General features: G+C 38.5%; 1 protein-coding gene across 1 annotated transcript in view; it reads right to left on the reverse strand.

Moving 5' to 3' along the window:
• The window catches only part of tanc1b (tetratricopeptide repeat, ankyrin repeat and coiled-coil containing 1b), a 95,246-nt gene that overhangs the window by 68,842 nt on the left and 2,973 nt on the right, over positions 1 to 23,431 (reverse strand). The window contains exon 2 of the mRNA XM_079253743.1: positions 14,196 to 14,289. Coding sequence (XP_079109869.1) covers positions 14,196 to 14,256 — 61 coding nt within the window. The 5' untranslated portion in view covers positions 14,257 to 14,289. The remainder of the gene's footprint in view (positions 1 to 14,195; positions 14,290 to 23,431) is intronic.

A 23,431-nucleotide genomic window follows, 5' to 3' on the forward strand; every position in this document is an offset into this window, starting at 1 on the left:
GACCAAAGTGCAACATGAACGCAATCTCGGACCGCGTGGGATATCCCTCTACAACTGAGCCAAGTCTCCAATCGGACTGAGTCCAGTGGACTATCCTGGTGTGAATGTGCCCGTATAAACAAGCCAGTTGTCTAGGAAACTGTTGGAAGATGATGTCACCATTCTCTCCAACACAATCAAATTAACATCCAGGATTAGATGTTTCCAACACCATTTTGTCTCCTCCTGTCAAAACAGTATTTTATTTTAGTTTCTTAATGTCTCTACATGTGCCAAAAAAAGGACTAATGACTTTACCTGCCTGCTAGTTTGTTCTCAAGATGGGAAAAAGAAAAAGAAAAAAACACATCATGTTGAGACCAGTGCAGAAGTGAGGCTGGCTCACAGTAAAGTAATCTATTCTGCAGAAACAAAGTTCCCCACTCATCACCACAAAAAATTAAAACATATGAATTATCAACCTCATAACTACATGTAATACCTAACAAGTAACATCAGCAGACCCAGCTAAATCATAAATGCAGATGTGGTGAACCGCAGTAATGACGATTAGCTTTGGTTCTGTTTCCTGGACTTCAGCAAGTTAGCACTGGCTCCTGTCTGCTGCACGTCGTCTTCAGAGGGCTCTACTGCCTAAAAGCTATGCTACTATTAGCACCATTCTCTTCCTAATCAGAAACAGAGACTCCTTTTCTGCACGCCTCTGCCTTACCACAGTGGACACAAAGCTGTCCTGTGTTTTAAAGGGCTTCTAAACAAAGAGGAATGCCAGAAACAGGAAACAGAACGGTTCCAATGACACCTCTGCACGTCTGCAGACATGGAAAAAAATCTGTGAATGATCTAACAAGGGGCAAGACCTCCCATCACCTTGATCTGACTGGGACACACTGCGAATACAATAAGGGTGTGTTTAATTGTGGTTTATTTGAAAGGTAGTTACATGATGCAAGATAACTGAATAAAATTCAGAGTTTCAGATTGAGGTTTTAAGCTTTTCTAACCATAAATGCAGCACTGATGTAATTTCGGGCTTTTTCCTCCTATATTTCCTAAAATCTCTTAATTACAGCTATAAACAGAACTAGATGTTTGTCGAATTCTTAATAATAATAGCAGTATCATACTTAAACACCTGAATCTGAATAAAAACATGAATGTAAATCTTTTTTATTATTATTGTTATTATTTATATGTGTAAAAATTTGTGAAAAACTCTTAAAAAAAACACTAATCAGCCTCCTTTCTTTTAATAACTGACTGGTATCACACAAAATGTAACAAGTGCACTTCGGATTTGATAAGTAAACATGATAATGCTGTGGTGCAACATATACTGATATGTTGGAGAAGATGCAACATTATAGCACATTAACCTATTCTATTGTGCAATAGAATGGATAATGTGTCATATTTCCAGGTTGTTGGAGGAGATTTTTTTTTATATTGTATGTGTTCCTTACTCTTCATTTTACCACTTTATTGTCTGTTCTTCTGTCTGCACTTGTTTAAATATATTTTTTTATCTTTAAGATTGAATTTTGAAGGCGTGTTTGCATAAAAACTTTTATGTACAAAAGGTGAACAATTAATTACCTTAACCCTGAATGATGATGATTTGTTCTAATAGTCTGCATGGTTATAAAATAAAAAGGGACTTAACTTGCTGCAGTAGCATCAGGTTGTAGCCCATGCACGTTTCAACCTCGCTGCACGTTAAAGAGATCAAGTTATAATTTTGGTAGCTGGTTCTGAAAAGCGAGAGGCACCACATAAAAGCTTGTCAACCAAGTGCTGGTGAACAGGCAGCAGTGTGTCATGGTGACTGCGCTGCCATCTGACCGATACTATAATACAAAGACAGACACAAGGACAGAAACTTGCCAGTGCTATTTTTGTTACTTTCCAAAACCCCAGTTGGGACAGGCCTGCAATTTCAGCCCCTGCTGTGGTTGAGGAAACCAGCCCCTTCTAATTATACAGCGCTAGTTCAAGATGATGTAAAAATGATTACAGTCCCTTGCATGCTCTTTCCTCCTCATCAAAGCAAAGGTCCAGAGCCCATGAGGATACCCAACCCATAAAAGAGTTCAATATTTTTTTCTAGCCATCGATTTAGAAGTGCACGTATTAAAGTACAAATCAATTATTCAAGGGTTTAAATAGACTTAAATGGTCATTCAAACCAACGTTCCACTGCATTACACTCCTACATCTGCTGTAGTCCTATAAAGGGGAAAAAATAGAAAATCTTAACTGAATGATAATTGATAAGAATTTCTGTGCAAAATTAGATTTTGGAAACTGATCACTTTAACTCCTAAGCATCTTCGTATCAATTACTGCATAAAGAAAACTGTGCTTCTTTAGTCTTACAAAATTAGCATCCATTACTGATCAAAATCAACTGAATCAATCAAACTCTTTCTAGTCCCATTTTTATCCTGCCAGCACCATAATGTTGTCACAGCTGAATCTTGTCTTTCAGTCATATGAAAGTGGACAGTCTTTTTCCTCTCAAGTAAAGTAGTGTAGTGATATCTGTCACTCCTCCTGAGAAAATTTATATATGCAGAAAGATGGACATTTTAAAACAGACAGCGATATTAATTCACTTTATCTTTGGGAAAAAATTATGATGCACATAACATATAAACATGAATAATGTATGTATACACATTAATACATGGGTGACATGTAAGAAAATACCATGGTGATTTCACTTTAATTCATTTAATGAATACATGCACAATACATGCATATTAGCCAACAACTAGTTAATAATACGGCCTAAAGAGAAACTGAGGAAAGGCTATAATTAATGCAGATTCTTTCAATCAAAATACAATACACGAGGACCATAGGACAATCCACCACAGAGGAGAATTCTTTCGCTAGACTGAGTGCCAATGAGGATTCTCTGTGTATTTCCGAGAGCAGGGAGACAGTTCCACAAAAGCTGTCATGTTTAACACACAGCAACCCACAGAGAAGAAAGAAAACCAGACAACAAAGAGGACAGAGTGGGGGGAGGGTCTTCAGTGTAAGCTATCTGTAATGATCCAGGACAAGAAATGAAAAGTTAATACAGTGCAGTTTATAGCCCAAAATCCCCCATTTTCATTTGAAACAAAAATTATTTCAAAAGCAAAAACCACAAAAGCATTATCAGTGCTTTCCCCATGCCAAATTTCCTCTGCACTTCCCTCACACGGTGGTAGCCATAGAAACAGTCAAAAAACCATACCTGGCAGCTTGACACAAGGTTGTAAAGCAAATCAAGTACCAATGCTTTGTTTACACTTCTTCAACTTCTACTGTGTTTCATTTCCAAATGGAGCAAATGGGAAATATGAGTCAGACTTCTGTTTCTCTGCAGTGTTATTTACTATTTGTCCAGTCTATCAAGAAGCTACCAGCACCTCTTTTTAAAGGACATTTCTCGCCAAGAAATATCAGCTTCATGTAAAATGATCCAATTCAATTACGTTTTTGTTTCCACACACACTGCACACTCCTGGTTAAAATGATTGGTAATCCATGAGAACAAAAACCACCCTGACAGCATCTGTAATTCTAGCTAGTTAGAAACAAGAACCATTCAGTAGCTCTTCCATAAATTCATCCTCATGAATGAAAAAAAACTGTCCTTTTTTAAACATGCAAAATTAAAGTCTCTTCCAGATCTTGGAGCTATGCTAAAGTGTCCATCTTTTGCTGTGAAACAGAGCTCTGCAGTGACCAGAGCTCTGGAATGCCTTCCCCCAATGGCCCCAGGGGAAGAGTGACTGGCAAAGAGGAGTGTGTGTGTGTGTGTGTGTGTGTGTGTGTGTGTGTGTGTGTGTGTGTGTGTGTGTGTGTGTGTGTGTGTGTGTGTGTGTGTGTGTGTGTGTTGGGGATAAGAAGTAGACTCGGGGGAGGAGATGGTAAAGGGTACCACTGGCCATGCACCATGACATTTCCCATTCCTCTTCATAAATTGGCAATTTAAGAGGATATGGGGGGGAAAAAACCTACAAACCCGAAAGTGACTTAACATGTTTTATTTGAAAATTTGTGACAAGGGAGCAGTAAGAAGGACAATAAAATGACTGGTCAATGAGAAATACTGCAAAATTTCAAGTTAAGTATATTCTAATAATTACACCCTTCTGAATTGGAGAATATTACTAGAAAATGGTCATGACCTGTTTTACCTAACCGAGAACAGTCAATCAAGAAAAGAAAAAAATTTGTTGTGATATAACAGAATACACAGATTTAAGACCCCGTTTCACAGATTTTGGAAGTCCTTCTAAGCTCATGTTTACACCATCATTCGATATTCCTTCTCACAAAGTGATCATGCCGTACTGTGGCATGATGGAAAAATTAGCCCCTTCATGACAATCTAAATGAACTAAAGGATTACTTTAAATTGCAAAGGGTTTGGTGTTTTTTCGTCCAAGCTTCTTGAATGAATGAATCCAGATCCGTTGTTGGCAGTACTGGATGCTAGTAGTTTTGCATGTTTAAATGTCTCTTCAGACTGTAGAAAAGCAGGAAACTTATTTTCTCCCATTGCTCTCATACAATAACTAGTAATCTACATATTTTGAGTGATCAAATCAAGTGAGATGCTGTGCATGAGACTTATGGTCAAAAGTTTATTTAGTCTTAATTCTGTGAGTTTTTTTTATGTTGTTTTGCTTCTATTTTGTTTCTATCAAAAGTCAAGTAACAGATGGATGTTTCATTAAGTCACTTATAAAAACCTGATCTGGATCGTGGCAGAGTACAGACGCGTGAAAGCCTCTGCAGCAGAACCATTAAAACTGTCACATGGTTTTTAAATGGGGTTAATTACAACAGTGTCCTCTCCAAGTCAGACACAGCTGTTAACGTCTAAGGACAGCCATGCGACCCACGATGCATGCCCATGCTGTGATCAATCATTATAATAATGGAGTGACCACAGAACTGAAGCCCCTGTGCCACAACATGGAGGTTAATCTCTTCTGTTAATATCTTAATAAGTCTCCAAACTTATATATCAGACATATATGTGTTAGGTATTATGAGAGCAGGTCTGACACAAAAGTGAGACATACTTCCAGGCAAAAGTGAAATGTGGTCTTGTTTTGTTTTGTTTTTTTGTTGCCATGGAAATGTCATTTAATGACAGATTTGAATTGCCATTAGCACAGACCATTAGGCAGAGCTCCCTCTGGGGCCAGGTGAGGTCATGAGAACATCACTAACCTCTGGACAACAGCCTGCTCAATAATGTTAAATGGAAAAGGATGCAGAACAAAGGCTGCTGGCCCAATCCTTCAAAGGAATCTAATCCCAAAAGCAAACAGGGGCCAGAGAAAAATCTATCAGCTTTGAACCAGCTCTAAAAATCTTGGCTGATGGCAAATCTGTGTTAATCTAGGAATAACCAATTGTGCCTAGTTTGATGAGTGTCTTGGATAGTGGGAACTTTTTTCAGGCTTCACCACAGTGCTAAGTTGACTTATTATCAAGATAATTATACAAATTATACTGTGACAATATGCTTCTGTCCCAATCCGATCCGATTCGATTCAGATTTTGTGGGTGCCTATTTGATTTAAATTGCAATCTCACAATTCTTCGATATTGCTGATTTTTGTAGAATTAAAAACAAAAAAAAAATGTAGAAAACTTTTTTTGCTAGACATTTTTCTTGATTTCAATTAAGAAAAAACAACACAGTAGCCAGACCATCATTCTGCTGCTATAATGCCAAAGAGGACAAGTAAAAAGATCAATAAAAACTATCAAAATGACAAAAAAAAAAATTTATAATGGATTATTTTTATTTATTTGACGAAAAGAATTTAAAAAAAAAAAAAAATCTATTTCAAAATTCCAAAATCCCAATTTTCAATTTTTCGATTTGATTTTCCCACTCCTACAAAATAGGTTAATATTGTTTATGAAATGTCCTCAAGAGTTTCCACAGAGTGGCATCAGTGTTTAAACCCCTTATTTAAGTTTAAGAACAACAAATTCATATAGTTTTAAAAGTAAAAACAGAGGTAGATGTGATGAAATAGATCTCCATTAAAGGGCTAGGGTAAATAGTTCAGCCAGTCTCCAGCCTGCCTGAGCTGAAGATGGCAACGCCTTCTGCAGGCATAATTACCAAAAAAGAAAAAAAAAACGTTGAAGAAATGCAGGAGAAGAAAGCAGGACTGTAGAGAAAAGTGAGCTCAAAGCCTGAGAACAAACAAGTCTCAACAAAGAACCGCATGGACTTCTTTGAGTGTTGCACAGTGTGACAACATGGAACGATATCTGTATAGTAATGGCAGCCAATGACAAAATCAAAAGCACCAAAAGTGTTGAAAAAATGTCTAAATAAACTTAAGCAAAGTCAGGTAATAAGCAGCTAACTCTGGGTGTCGCGTTGGAGACATGATTTTCTAAATAAAGAAGGATGCTTTAAGTGGTGATGCAGATCAGGTATAAAATCATTATTAATAGGGAAAAAACAATTTAAGAAAAATCAACATAGAAAGAATGAATCTGCCCTGGTAGGTCATGTTGTAATTAGAAAAACCTGTGGCCTGCTAACCTCTCCAGCCAACAAACTACCATGATGGCTGCTATCATTCCTTCAAAGGCTGTGTAAAACACCCAGGCATGGTAACTGATAACATATTTTTCCTCCTCTTTGAAGTGTTAAACCAAAGCTGAGTGAGGGGTAACGTCAAGAGGACCATAGTGAGTTTGCACTCTTTTTAAGAATACTATGGATGACATCACTTTCACGCTTTCACAAAGTCCTTGTGTATTTGACTTCTTATTTATGGCCGCCCATGCACATTCAATTATCTGAATTAATAGTTCAGAATGAAATAATTCAGAATTAACATATTCTCCTATGAGTTTACATGAAAATAATAATTCCAAATGAATGTTTACATGAAACATGTCCTCAGTTAATTCGTCTTTAGAGCGGCGGGTTGGAAAGTGTTATGATTGGACAAAGGGTGCTCATGACGTATGACGCATACCGGAAATAAACAAAGTTCACTCCCTGTTTCTCGCCTTTTCAGTCGTAACTTGTAAAAACTACACAATAAGCACCAGTTTCGCTGCTATTTTCATTATAATTTGAAGTACCAGCTCAACACGAGCATACTACTTTACTTTTTGCAGCAACTGAGAAGGAGAAGAAAGATAGACCACCGAACACGGGAGGCAAAACAACGCGCGTCATCGGGAAAGGAGAAGGTAATGAGCATGCGCAGAACGACCGGAATTAACTTAAAGCGGATTTAAGGTTTACATGAGAGAGGAATTAAGTAGGTCGGAATTAAAATGCGAATAAACCAGCCACTTCCATCGGACTTAAGTTTAATTCTGCATCGAAATTTGCATTAGGAATTAAGTGTTTACATGGTCATTTTTTATTAGTTTAAAGTGGAATTAACTTTTATTCGGAATTATAGAGGAATTAAAACTCCCATGTAAACGCATGGAATAACCCAGCAGCTCGTGATCACAATAGTTAGCTTGACAAGGGAAGTTTTTCTCTCTGATCTTTAGCACACATATACTCCAAGCTTTGAGGGAGCTAGAAAGGGGAGCATAGACGCAACATTTGCAATCTTCATTTTGCATGGCGATTACATCCCAATAAGAAATCCATACAATGAACAGATATGCCTACCTATACTATTTCCTGTTGATGCATGTTTGCATCATATGTACCTAAGTGTATGTAATATGTTGTCTTATCTTCACCGGTGTTTTAGATGGTTATGTTTCTACTTACCGGTAATTTCTTTTATTGTTTAGATTAGTGTCTAGATTGGTTTATTTCTTGTAGTTAATGTTTCTTTTGCACTCTGCTGTGATACTTTCCATGTTCATCTAATGCACTTTTAGTAGACCTGTACAGGAAATGTGCAATACAAGTGCAGCTGCCTTACCTTGCCTCATTTTCTATAGATTTGTTTGGGGAAATAAACATCTCAGACAGAAACAGACAATCATTATTTGTATAATAGGCCATACAGTTATACAGTGAGGGGAAATCTGGTCTGAATATCTGGCAAGATTTTTATACCTGACATTCAAATTAGCACTGCTGGTTAATAAAATAGGCTAAGCGAATATACACAGCTAGATTGTATGCATGGAATGCAGTCAGAAAATAAGCTACATGCCCCTCATTCTTTTAAGTCTTGGATCATATGATACAAAAATGTTCAGAGCTAAATGTTTGTAAGAAAAATCTCAACAAAATGGAAAAGTAAGCCAGCCATTTGGGTTCACTGCCTTTTCCAAGAGCCCGTATTTTCCTTTTTCACTTGAAAAGACAGGGAGTGTCTAATGTGGATACACCTGAGGTTTGTGGACATGTGTGTATGTGTGTGTGTTTGCATGAATGTGTGCAAGTGAAAGATGTGGTTTGAGCTACGCCCTGCTAATCGTTGCCTGCTGGCTGCACCATGCTTTGATAGCCATGTAGGTCTGTGCACTGAATGGTCTCCTTTGTAAATCAGGTGCATTCTTTCTCCACCTTTTTTTTTTTTTTTAAAGTCCTTCCATAACTGTCTGGGCATGAAAATCCATACAAACATGACCGGGAGCAAAAACAGCAAACATAAGCCAACTCTCCGGTGAGCAAATCGTAACACTCTTTTAATTCAATCAAAATGCAGAAGAAACAAATGAAGAAATTTTATAATAATTTAATTATAACCCTCAGTGTACAGAGGTGATTTAAGATTTCATTTGAGATGGGCTAAGCCTGCAATTTTAACTAAGAGCCTGATATTCTGCACAAGCTATTTTTCAGAGGGAAATGCTTTCTAAAAAGGCTGATGACAGTGGACAGCGGTTATGGTCTGAACACTACATATTATGGTTTATCAAAGGATGTTAATAATGCATCTTTAGGCTTCTTGCCTGCGACTGTTGCTCTGTGTGTGGGATGATGTGATGTCTGTCTCCACCTCTTTTCAGCCAACACACTGAACACACTATGTAGTCTAAACATCCTGCAACGAACACACTGTAACACATTTTTCTGTTCTATGACTTTGAGACACCACATTTATGTTTAAGTTAGTCTGTTTTTTAAAAGATTTACAATAAAATTACTGCCTGTGAACGAATGTGTATTTTCTACCTGAAATTTGTCTGGAAGCCACAGAACAAGAGGAAGTATGTCTCCAAATGACTGAGGTAGATACGGACAGAACAGGCAGTCACCCAGCAGTTCGCTGAGAAGAGCCAGCTTTGTAAGAAGGCAGGCAGTGGGACCTGAGGTTGACAGAGTAATGTTCATTAATGGCAGAGAAAGGGGATCAGCTGTCATGTACCGGTACAAGGACTTACACAGAACCTGAGCTGAATGTAGTACTTTCTCTCTGTGATGTCAGATGGGTGCAACTCCACATAAAAAACAACAAATACTTTGGACAGGAAACATTTATATTGTTGAATGTTTTCATTTCTAATACATGTCGGTCAAATGCTGTTTTGTGTTTGGACACATAACTACCCCTGTGGCTATTGTTATTGAGCAAAGTATTCACATAACAGTGAAAAACGTCAGGCAAAAAAGAAAAACAACAGATAACTGCAAATGTATCTCTGCAACAACAGTCCCGCTTCTTCACACAGAGGGAAAATATCCATAACAGACACCACTAAATATACAAAATTATATCCAAATATCGCAACAGATCAAACCAGAAAGCATTGCCTCAAAATTATTTTTAGTTATGACAACAGCCTAGTTAACCTACACTATCATTTAAATGCTATTTCAGTGTAAATAATCTTCCACCAACATAAAACCTGACTTTGTAACCAGTTTATTGTTCTATGACCCTTTAGCAACAAATTGCTGTTTAGTGTGAAAACACCCAAGAAGCTCATGGAAACTGCAGCGATGGCATGTACACCACCACAGCTGAGGCAACACGTTGCATAAGGGGCTCTCACTCATCCCATTACTTGGATGCGGATCCTCTACATCCTGAACATTCCCTTCATTTTTCACACAATCTTTCTGAAATTCAGATGTTGTACTCAACTGGCAATAGACAGGACGTCAGAGACTTACAATTTCTGCTAGTTACCAAACCAAAAGTACATTGTATTCATGTACAAGTCTGCTTATCATCAGGCTTTTTTTTCCCCATTTGAGCTAAATATTGGGTGAACTTTGACACAGAAGAAGTTCTAAATAATTTCAGCGGTTAAAAAAAACTACCAAAATGCTTACGGTTACATGATGTTTTTAAATTAAAATTAATTACTCAGAATTAAAAATCCAAACATCAGTATTGTGCGGGTTTACAATTCTGAATGGAGGTTTATACAGAAAGACGTCCTTATATAATTCTCCTTTAGATCGGTGGGTTGGGAAGGCATACATGACGTACTGATATCAACCCGTAATAAAGTTAGCTTCCTGCTCCTCGTCTTTTCAGTCATAACTGCAAAACTACATAATAAGAACCAGTTTCGCAGTTATTTTGATGATAATTTTGAAGTACCAGCTCGACACGAGTTTACTATCTCACTTTTTTCAGCAGCTGAGAAGGAGAAGGAAGGTAGACTACCAAATACCGGAGGCAAAACTACACACAGAATATGTGAGTCATCAGGACAGGACAAGGTAATGAACATACACAGAACAATCGGAAATAACTTATTAATGTTAACATGATAGAGGCATTTATCAGTTCGGTTTTCAAATGCAAATAAATCAGCCACTTACATACTGCCAACAACCTGGCTCTGCCAAGAGGTTGTGTATGTGTGCACAAGGTTTATTTGTTGTCAGATGGAGGACTAGACAGCTGAGACTGTTATCTGCTTTAAAGACAGTAAGGCAACGCGTGCTAGTGTGATTAACACTGCATCACATATAGCAGACAGACAAATGCCTGGCAGCTGCTACAGGCAGTCGCAGTCAGAGAGCGGGAAGCCTAAAGTTGGAAAGCCTTCAGAGGCATCACCTAGCCCACACAGTCGCAGACAATCTCACCAAACAATCAAAGCAGAGTAAAAAAAAATCTGATTTCTATAGGTCACATGATGGACTGATTGAAGACGCTCCCAGGGCAACAGAAACTCTTCATGGCCAGACACTTCACTCAAAACAGCGGGGCTTTAAAGAGAGTTTGGGACGTCTGTGAAGGGGGGAAAAAAAGGGGGAGGGGGTGGTCAGACCACTTTGCCAGAAGGCCTATTAAGTCTTGGTGGGAAAAATGCAGAATCACGTGTCCATCAAAGGCATTCTGTAAAGTTTTAAGCTCTATTGGCCCATAATCAAATTTATTCCATTTTAGGAGACATTATTGTATTTAGGAACGCCAGTATTGACCAACTGATTACATGTGACTTAATTATCTGTCTGTATGCCAGAATAACCATTCGGTTCAAGCTTTTGTTTTACTTCACTTCCCTGAACAGAGCAATACTGACAATAAGCAATAAAGCTCCTGTGCTTTGGATTTCTGTAAACACTTTTATGACCGTAAACTAATTAATTCGTCTACCAAGCCAAGAGGCTTTCAACTGTGAACATTGGGACAACAGAGGGAGAATTAACATGACATCAACCTTGTGGTGACAAGACAAAAATACTCTTGATATCAGTATTCTAAAAAAACTATGACTAATCAGACTGTACCAAAGTTACAATTACTAGTTTCTTAGTTAATATGAATAGCAAAGGAAAGAGGTCATAGCCAACCAGACTCCTGCCCTGGAATAGGATAGCTCTTAGAAAATGATAAGAAAGAAAAATAGAAAAAAAGGAATTAAAATGGCCATTTCCAAATAGATTCATTGCAGAAAGACTTGAGGAGAGCCAACAGTGGAGGAAAGATCTGGGAGGAGCACATTATGGAGAGACGAAATTAGCAAACTGTGTGTTTTTGTGGTCTTGGCACTGGGGAGATCCCAAAGGAGAGCTAATGACTGTAGTGGTATCTGGCATGGGGGCCAAGTTTCCTTGACCATTTTTTAAGTTGCCTCCCATCCATAGCCACCAATTCATGGGCAACATCTGCTGGGCTATCTTACAATTATAGCATTATCAAGGTCCTTCCTCCCACTTATTTCCACTAAATATTGCTGAGCGGATTTTCCTGAAGTTTTGTGCTTCTGTAGAAAGATGAGCGTAAAGTCTGGTCTCTAAGAACGCCTCAGGGGCTGAGAATAAAAAAGATGACTAATTTCACTTACATGGAGAAAAACTTGATCTTTTCAAACAAGTTTGTAATCACAGAATAAAAACAATATGTTTTTGTAAATCTATATATAATAAAAGCATATGATTGTATTAGTATCCACATTTGTAATAAAAAAAGGACCTTAAACTCTTCAAGTATGACGGGCAAATTAACACCATGATGTGAATTACTAACTCTAAAATGACCACTTTTTTTATGCAGCAACTCGCATCATAAGTGTCAGCAATTTAGTCGGAAATTACCAACATTTTATTGACTCAAACTACACAAACTGTTCAAGCTTGGAAAGAAAGCAATATGCAGCTGCAATATCTGCTCCAAAGGCAAAGTGACCGCTGCTCGATGCTGCATCTCTGTGACCTCTCATCTGTCTTAAGCGCCCTAAATAACAGAGAGGGGTGGCCGGATTTTATTGTCTCAGCATGAGAAAAGGACAGGAAGCTGCTTTGGCTTGATAGATGGGGTCCAACTGGGAAAAGTGAGGTTGGTATTAAAGAGCTGTATCCCGCCATAAAACTCTTGACTCTCCCAGGCTCAAGTCGACACGTATACTTGTGTTAAAGTGTAAATGTGTGGGTGTGTGTTATCAAGTGATTCATACATGCAGGGCAGATTGCTGTAGCTTCTTAAAAAGCTAAATACTAACCTTTAATAGCCTCATTTCTTATTCTGTGCTGTACTACAGAGCAGTGGAAGTGGTGTAGTGGAGACGCATCTCCTTTCATTTCACAGCTCACTGTTGAGTCAAACAAAATATTAGATAAAAGGAAGGAACGGCAGAGCTATGAGACATGTATTGACTGTACACCGTAAGTGCTGAATCAGGCTGACGTGAAGCAAGTTGAGGCTGGCAGATGCAGTACAAGCATTTATGGTCATTGAAGGGGCCTTAACATGAAAAAAACAGAGTATTTTACAATGTGCTCCTGGGGGTGATTCATGGTTACTCATGTTGTAAAAGTCACATACAAATTTCCAAAGGAAAACATCTGCTCTGACATAATAATCAGGCAGGAACTCTAGCCAAAATTATAGATAAAAGATGGAAGGTATAACATCATCTGGACAGTCGAAACCTAACAATGGCAGCATGACAGCTGGATGCAGTCTGGTAATATTCTCCAAACCATCCCTAACTCAGACTGCTCAAGCCAGAAATAAGAAAAATTCTTTAAAGTGTGGATTTGGGTTTGTTGTTGTACTCATCTTTGGCATAAAGTTAAACACATGGGCCATTCCTGTCAGAGAAAGCAGGTCTCTGGTTAAAATTTGTGGCTGTGCTGAGACAACACATGATGATGATGATTTTTGTAAAGACTACCTGATCATTTAAAAGGCAAATTTGCAAGATACACTGGTGTTCATAGTTACAGAACCTTAAAAGGTCATAAAGTGTGACTACACTGCCGGAGTCAGAAGTCCAAATAAAATATCCATCATCTAGCAGGGGTGTACATGTGTCAGTGGATTGCAGTTTTCTATTTCTTATTCTGGACCAAGACTGCATTCATGTAGCACTTGGACCTTTTAAAAAAATATATTTCACTCTCAACCAGAGGCAAGAAAATATGGAACTGCATCAGATTGTAGTGATCTGGGTTCATCCGTTTTCCAGCGGAACTTTGGCCAAATTCTTCCACGTCTTCCTCATTAGCCATTTCTCCCGTTCAGGGGCATCCATTTAGTGGCCATTAGCCCAATGTTTTGGTTGTGTTTACCCACATCGTAGTTAAAAAGATTCTGCACCAAACCCACATGCACTTTGTTTTGTAGTCCGCCTACAGTCTTTGTTCTGCTTGAAACAGACGGAAACCTGCATTTATAGGCAGACCGAGTCTGCTTTATTGATCCAAATCAGAATTCGTTTACGCATTCACAATATCCCCGTTTGCTCAGAAAGTCCAAGCAAATAGGTAAGGATTTGAATCCTAAAGACTGACATGTGTGCCCTGGACATACCTGAATCCTTCTTGCTCCCTTTGCCTCCATCTCTATTCTTCTTAAGCACTGCCTTGAACATGGCAAGATTCACAGAATCCTCTCTTCACAGCCCCTTTGAGAAAGAACACGGGATATAAAAACTGATCAGTCATTCAGATACACAGTCAAAACTAAACTTCTGAAACGAAGAAAATAAAAAAAAATTTTAAAAAACAATTTTAAAAAAATTATACATTATACATTATACATTATATATATATATATATATATATATATATATATATAATTTTTTTAAAAAATTGTTTTGTTTTATTTACACATTTCAAGACTTTGCAGCAAAATTTCCACAGATTTTTTTCCTGATATGACAGTTTTCTTTGTTTCCTTGTTTTTTTTTTATTTCAGGCAGGATGTTAAATAACTGTTCACAATAATTCTAACATAGCAATGGTCAAACCTTCCATATTCATGTTTCTTATTGTTTCTGGCACCTGCCTGGGAGTTTTCCCACAGCACTTCGAATCCTGCAGGTCATCAAAAGTGTGTATGTGTGTGTGTGTGTGTGTGTGTGTGTGCATGTGTGTGTGTGTGTGTGTGTGTGTGTGTGGGGGGGGGGGGGGGGGGTATGGAAAGAATGCTCTAATATTTAAACAGAAAAGGACAAGTTCTGCTATCTTGTTATGCAGGAAAACACTCAGCTGAATACCCTGAATTCCACATGTAATTGATGTTATGTGGCTGAGTTTCAGTGTTTTCAGCTCATATCTATGGTTGTTCACATGCTGGTGTGCTTTTTGAGTCCTTGGAGTTAAACGGTATAAAATAAACTCGAGGTCTAGTCCGGCTGTACTCGTTTACTTTGGAATTATTCTTAGTCCTATGATGTTGGACAACAGTAAAAATGCAGCATAGGCTAAGACAGTTAATTGTGTGGGATATTTGGTTTCTAAACCTCTAAACACATTATGCGCTGCTACAGTATACTCGACTATATTAATAGAAGCAGAGCAATCTTTCCAATGAAAAGAAAACTCTGGTTTCAACCAAATAAGGATATGCCATCTGCAAACAAAACAGAGCTCTAAACCCCAGCAAGCAGGCCCTAAATGTGTAAGTTTTCTTACTGCTGTTGTAAGAAAGGCTATTGATTTGCCCTTTTCCATCCTTGATAGTGTCAGAAGAAACACGGAGGAGCAAAGCTTCCCCCAATTGGTTGTATAGAGGGGTATAGCCTATTGGGTGAATCCCAGAGGAGCCTCTAAATCAACAAAAGGCAGCCATGACCAGTCAAAATAAATGAACTTTTCCTGGGGTTGTGCTCATCTAAACAGTACTTTAAATCGATATTATGAATGTAGTTTCAATACCGGACGCATTTTGAATCCTTTTTTTCTTTTAACCCACTTGGCTAACAAAACAGTGCATATCTCAAAGGTAAGTGGAGGAATGCTGTCTGACTCCAAACAGGACAGTGTATTTCACGATGGTCCAGTAGCCTAGTTGGTGGCACAGCTGCCTGCTGCGTGGGAGCTTTTGTACTCATCTCCAGAGTACAGCTATAATAAACATCACCCAGGTTAACCCAGAGGAAATTAGAAACGCCCTCTGAAACTTTAAAAGCCAACATGACAAATTCCTTCCATTCTCTTTCCTCCATCAAAACCACACACGCATCTGCACACACATCTCAGTACTCACACAGATTCCACTGCTGCAGCTATCATTATTAGAACCATGATACTTTATTCGCTGGTATACTATCTGTCATTTCCACCAAGTAAGGAATAAATAACTAAATCAACATAAAACATATCCTGTCGTTGCGTTGCAAATGATTTAACAAAGAAGCAATGATATATTGTGAGCCAAACCAGACACAACTGTGACTCTGCAAAGTCTCCTTAGAGAAGAGCTCTGGACTGTATGGTATGCAGAACGATGGGGGTCAGGATTCCTTGAGCCTTCAAGGTCAGATCCATCCCAGTGCTTTTAAGCTGGGTCTGGATATTAGCATGGCCCCTTAGCATGGGCCTCAATATTACAACAGAGCAGTCAAAGTCTCACTGAGAATCTCAGGTTTTTGTAGACACATGTTGACAGAAGAGACAGAACACGCTTTAAATATTCACATTTAGCCAAAGTAACATCAGAGTCCAAAGATCATTGGACTGTCTTTATCGTTTATTTAAAAAGAACACCACCCCAGTGGTCAAAAGACTTTTACATTTTTTATATTATCCAGTTAATTAAAGACATATAAACTAAAGACCACGTTATTTAGCTGCTGGCACTTTCAACCAGAAACATTTCAGCAGTTCACTAAGCCCCTCTCGGTTTTTACCATGGAAAAGCTCAAGGTAACAAAATGAAAACTAATCTGTGGCGCAATGTCAAGGCAGTTTCTATTCAGTGAAGAGAAATTGGAGTCCAAGGTGCCCCAGGTTATCAACAAGTTGGTTTTCCAGGTCATTCCTCATGTGATACAGTTCAAATCCAGACAGGTTGAAAGAAAAAAATCCATCCTCACCTGCACAATGCCGACATGACACAGGGTTAATGGGGCCATGTGGCTTTACCACAGTCATCTGAGAAGATGGCTATATATAGTATGAAAACAGGATTGTTTGTCCAGATTGCAGCTGGTACGGAAGCATTTCACTACATTGGATATAGGCATTAGATTCCTCTTTGTTCTCTGTTAGGTGGCAGACAATACTGAGACAGTTCAGTTTCACCCTCTCCAAGCAGTGAAGCAAACAGCTATTTTCCATCCAAAGTGTTAATCTCTTTCCTGCTAAAATGTCATGTCTGCTGTCCTCATCAACTGATTCTATATGAATGATCGCACTCAGATTTCAGCATTGTGGTCATAGCAACATGGAAATTCGCCAATTGATCTGACCTTCAAACTGTTTTATTAAACACTGCCTAGAAGTGGAACTTTAAAGTTCTCATGTGAACTCCATAATTATCTTTTCTTTTGTTGTTCATTCACTGAGAGCAGGAAACAGGCCCAGCCTGGTCTGTGAGTTTAAGTGGCTGAAAACAATGGAAAGTTAGAGAACAAACCTTTGAAGGAGGAAGTGTGGGGAGTAGGTATGGAGGACAGCACAGTCTGAGTGTCAGCCACTGTAAACAAGCAGTTGTTATTCGCTCTAATGAGTGAGTGGAAGGGAAATAACAAAAGAACAGATATTTAATTATGCAGCAAGTCTGCTGGTTTAGCCCATGCGTTTTCCTGCATATGCATCAGCCTAGAAGGGTGTTCCGAAGAACGGAAACCAAACCAAGTCTTTTATCTTGAGACAATAAGTCATGCAAGTCTTTGTTTCCCTTTTGATTTTCATTAACGAAATGGTTTTGAAACATATGTGAGCAATCTGACATAAATATTACATTTAACGTCAAACACTAGGAAAGCAGCTGTAATAAGTTCCCATTGTTAAAAATATAAAAACAACGATTTATTAACAACAACAGAGGTATGAATCCAATGAGATCTTAGCCTGAATTAAAAAGCAATGTAAAAGCTCTACCTTCAGCTTGAAAACAAAAACAGGCTAGCTGCCCAATACACTCTGTATCTTAATGTTTGATCTGGAGTTCAAAAAAGCACATTATCACTAGCAGAAAATCATAAAATGACTTGGTAAGATAGGTCTGTTTTCGGTGGTGTAAATTATTATGGATGCTCAGTTACATCCATAACTGGAGAGGCTGTGAGCTGTCATGATGGTGGAGCTGAGCTTCTTTTAAAACATCTGTGAAAATGATCATGAAAATCAGCGCTTTCAACCTTCACGGAGGTACAAGTCTGCAAGTGCTTTTAGTACCACGAATGTACATTTTTGTGAACAGACAGACAAGTAGAGGTCCAAAAATCTAACACCACTTACAACTTGAACGTAACACCAATCTCTGGGCAGATGCGAACTGGCTGAAAGTTAGCTTGAGCCAGGAGGGGTTGACTTAATCAGTTTGAAGTGGTCTGAAGGATTTTGGTTGACACCCATTACTCAATCAGGGGACTGGAGGTGTTCACTAGTTGGAGGGGCAGGGGTTTGAGCACATGTAAATGTGGAATGAGAATGAACCATGCAATGCTCGCTCATGTGTTCATCCATATACAAGAACGTGCAAAACAGAGCAACTTATAATCAAACCAAGCAGTATCAGACTAAATAATGTTGCTTGTACTGTAAAGCCAGTGGATTTCCTGTTCAGTGATGATACAAAGGAAAGAGTCCTGAGAGCCACCTTGGCAAAGGAACAGCCTGAGATATAAACTTGGACTGGTAACCTTCTCATCTTATCTGAAAAAATATAAGAAATTTCAGGAGAGGAATGAACTTAAATAAACAAAGTTATGAAAAAGAAAACATGCTGCGACTGTCTCAAATTTAACCTCCGTGTTTATTTACTCCGATGGGAAATCATTGTGCTTCATCAAAGGCAGCAAAAGTTCTAGCTTGGGGCAAAGCACGCTAACCTCTAATCGAGGAAGACTATCCGTATGGCTCGGTGTAAAATTAAAAAGGATAAGAACCTACTTATAAGACTGGCATAGGGAAATTCTTGAAGATGATGAGAACAAGGGTTAACAGCTGTTGTGAAAAGTTTTTCAGGTTTTTAAATTGACCAAATCGTCCTTGTTTTGGGGAGGATTTGCCTTCTGAGGAGACTTATCCTTATTTCCTTATTTCTTCCTATTGCAGCTGATAAACCATCTAGACAAGGACATTTCTATTCAGTAAGACTATTCTTTTTAGTGTGGACAACATGTGATTTAAACAGAACAATTCATGTCAACATACTGAGTCCTTGAAGAGACGTGTTCTACCTTGACAATTGCTTAAAGGCTTTTGTCAACCAGCTATCGCTTTAAACAGGTAGTCCACACAAAAATGTGTTGTTGTTTTTTTAAAGCTGTAAACAACATAGTATTACTTCATTGTGACGAAAAAAATACCAATTCTGTTCTTAAAATTTATATTGTATTTTGAGGGTCAAAATGGACTCAAAACACCCTGTATGGGGCAAAACCGGATTTTGTTTCTCATTACATAAAACGTTGTGACATAATTTTAAAAAACACACAGCCACCTTTCTCCAAATACAAAAATGGCAGGTCTGACTATGCTGGCATAGAAACACACCCACCAAACAATTCGCACTGATGTGAACTTATCTGATGTAAATTTACTAGTTTCAGAATTTTACAGAGCGTCTGAGAAGATATGACTGCACTGGAAAGGATTTGTGCTTTTGAGGAATGTCAAAGTAACAGTACACTATATTCTCTTCCTTCTCATCCTCATTTGGCAGCAAACCAAAGCTCAAATCATAGCAGCAGCACTTCCTGCAGCCGATACAACCTGCCGCAATCCAGAGCCTGATGGGGCTACTGCCAAAAGCCAGCGTAATAGCACTGATGGCTCAGACTCATTTGGTTCAGGACCACCTTGTTCTTCCACCACTGCATTGTGTAGCTGAGAGGATTCAAGAGAGGAAATTCATACACCTCAAAAGACCAGTCTCCACCCCAAAATCCCCCCCAGTCCTGACACAACCACACCTGTAGTTTCTGGAATGTTTCAGAATTTGATGGTGAATGGAGTTACACAAAAAGTAGGGGGGTGTACATACACTTTAATCCTATAAAATAAGGTCATTTGTGTTGCACATAGGATATATTGAGATTAAAAAAAAAAAAAAAAGGTGACAGTTCCTCAGTGATTTCCTTAGAGTCATGCCACCATATGAAGAGCTGCTGTGACAGTAAAAATTCTGGAAGCATTTTTGTGTATTTTTTTCACCCCTGAGTCCAACAGAAAAAAAGCAGTTTCAGCAACTTCAGTGGTGAAATCTTTTTAATCACAGGAATGCTGTTCTAGAAGTGTCGAGGCACGTTCAACACAACAATCACAGCTCCTAATTTAGTTACACCCAAGGCAATGGAAAATGACTAAACATAAAACAGATTTACATTTGACCTCCATTCATTTAGATAAACAGATCACCCGGTAACATGGATATATGGATGGCGTGAGACGTGGTGTTTGTTCGCCCTCTTTCATTACCTGCCTTCAGAGCTCATCAGCAAGCAACAGACTTAACTTCACACTGAGTAACAGCTATCATCTCATCAAGGCTGCCATCACTGACTCCTGCTATCACTGCTGATTACAGCTGATTACTCTGTTGCTGATATTCTGGAGAATGTAGTGTTAATGAACATCTGGAGTGAAAAGAAATGAAGCTTTATCGTTGTCAAGCGACACTAAAATTGACATTTACCTCCCAGGAAAACCACGTATTTGATTAGGAGTAAAACATTAACAAGAAGTGTTTAAAGTCTACAGGAAGTTCGTTTAACACATGGTTACTGAGATTCTCCTCATGTTAAGACTCATTTAGTCAGTTGTGTAAAAAGATAAGTCCAAATCTAGCCACGTAAAAATGTATTTGAAGAATTACAGGAATGCAAAATTACTATAAATGGAAAAACCAGTCAACTAAGGATTAAACCCAATTTACAAATCAATAGAGCTTCAGACTAAAATTTAATTTGAGGATAAGAGTTTATTCTTAGTCCATTTCTTCAGAAGCTTTCAGAACTAATCGCAACATTCAATCCACAAGCGGCTAATATTTAGGACTGAAATGTATATATAAGGCTGCACGGTGGCACAGTGGTTATCACTGTGGCAGCAAGAAGGTCACTGGTTCGATCCTTGGCTGGGGAGGGGTTTGGACAGTGGCCTTTCTGTGTGGAGTTTGCATGTTCTCCCCGTGTATGCATGGGTTCTCTCCGGGTACTCCGGCTTCCTCCCACCGTCCAAAGACATGCATGATAAGTTGATTGGTCACTCTAAATTGCTCCTAGGAATGAGTGTGAGTGGTTGTTCGTCTCTCTGTGTGGCCCTGCGACTGGCGAGCTGTCCAGGGTGTACCCTGCCTGTCGCCCAAAGCCAGCTGGGATAGGCTCCAGCTTCCCCGCGACCCTGAATTGATAAGCGGTTCAGAAAATGAATGAAAAAGAAAATGAATGAAATGTATATAGCAGAACCACAAGAAGAAATAGCAAACAAAAATAAACATACATGTACAGCTGCCGTGTGAGACGTGTTGACTTTCAAGCTTTGTAGTGATTACATTTTACAAAATGGAGATTTTGTAGAAACAGATGAAACAGACCATCTTGCACATCCAAATGGGATCTGCTTTTCTAAGTCAATATAAATAACTGTCACCTGATTACAATATTCATATGGGAATATGACTAGAGCCGCAGAATGCATCGTTTGAGCATCGTTATTGCAATGCAAGTGTGTGCAATAAATCACATCGCAGCAATGTTAACATGTTCTAATCAATTTTAAGGGTAGCTGATGCACAAGTTTGGTAATTGCAAATTGCAATAAACAAACCTTTGTGGTAAAAGAAAAAAAAAAAAAAAAAATTTCATGCCTCCTCATGATTGAATAAAATGTGTACTCAGGAACTAGCACAACAAAGGGAAGCAACAACAGATAACAACAATAAGAATAAGTCTCAAATAGCGTTAAAAACCACACTAGTAACATTGGCAAAAGGAGGTTGGATCAGTGCAGGTTAACTGTCAACAACATGGCAGGAGTGCAACATAAATTAAAGTGCTATTCAAGTCATCTGTTGTAAAATTCCTGTATTTTTCCCAAACTGCAAAATCCATGCAGGGTTAGAAAATAATTCAAAATTTTATTTAGCTTTAGGTGCAACTATCTTGCTCCCACCGACTCTATGCTGTGACTGATTCATTTGGGTGTGTGAAGTTACCAACTTCCCTCTATGCCCGTTTTCATCATACCAATATGAAGACCAGAAAAACTTGAAATAAAGTAGAGAACGGCTCATTGCACCATGGTGACATGTGGCTAGTCTCAAACTGTTACAAAGAAGCATAAAGTTTGGCTTTATGTGCTTTCTTCTTCTGCAATAGCCTTCCAGTGTGTTTGAATTTGAAACTTGCCCTTGTGCACACACACTGCAGATAGCATGGTGCACACCTGCAAAGGAAACTGCACAGGTTGCAGCACATTCCCCAGACACTCCTGGATTTGAACCCAAACAGTATTTGAGTCACCAAGGAAATACCTCATTTTTATCTTTGAACAGAGATAAACTAAATCAATCATTTAAATGCAAGTTTTAGCCTTCTGCTACTCTTTTCTCTGTAAACAGTGCGCAAAAGCAGCATTTGAATGTTTAATACATTTACAGAGATCTGTCCCTCTCTCTTTCATTCTCCTCTCGTCCGGGGATTTCATGAAGACTATGGACAAAAATGTAAATCAGAAACAGCTGGTAGTAACATGACGTTCCAAACTCAAACGTGACCGAGATTCAGACAGAAAAGCCTGAAGGCAGATATGCACATTCGGTCTTTGGAAGGGTTTAACATGTTTGTTCCAAAAACTTTGAACTCATCCTGCAGAGGACACTGTGGACCTGATACGACAGATTTGTTGTTTTTATGCAATTTGAACCAATGGTGCCATCAAAGAAAGATTCAAGTGATTCAAGATGCCTGACTGGCTCTTATTTTCTACTTTGAAAAAGGGTTTCATATTATCTGTCATCCCTGTTCTAACGCAGCAGTACTTATTTGCTTCATTTGGATTATGTACTAAATTCAGAACCTTGGCCAAAAGGCAAGGCCGAATGTGCTAATGCACATTAGCTTTAGCATGTTTATTGTTAATTAAAAATGCAGTTTGTGAATCACACAAAATGAGACAGAAATTGACAGCCGAACCCCACTCCTGCCACGTAGAACTTTTAAAATGAAATAAGAGTGAAAACATAATTTTTGAGTTAAAGTGACAGAGTTTATGCACAGGGGAGCTGTTTGCATAACCAATCATGTGATCACATGGGTTTAGCTTTGCTAGTGGAGAATTCTGATAATTATTGTGGTCTGATGTCACCTCAGAAACATCATCATATAATGTTTTGATTGGACTTTCCCACCTCTGTAAGGAACTGCCCCATGTTGGATTAATTACATGCATTTCCTAAGGTTAAAGGATTTAAAAGATTTATGTTTTGTTTTATATTGGGCAATTTTGTCATTTATGGTTGCTAATTGAAACAGCTATGAGTTTGTTTTTCATTACTTGGGAAAACGGACATGTGGTGTAAGAGCATGTGAAAAATGCCCTGAGCTCATTAAATGGGAGTTGGCAATCCTAAAGCATGTGTTATGCCCACCT

The sequence above is a fragment of the Telmatherina bonti genome, assembly GCF_933228915.1.
Source record: "Telmatherina bonti genome assembly, chromosome: 15".
NCBI lineage: Eukaryota > Metazoa > Chordata > Actinopteri > Atheriniformes > Telmatherinidae > Telmatherina > Telmatherina bonti.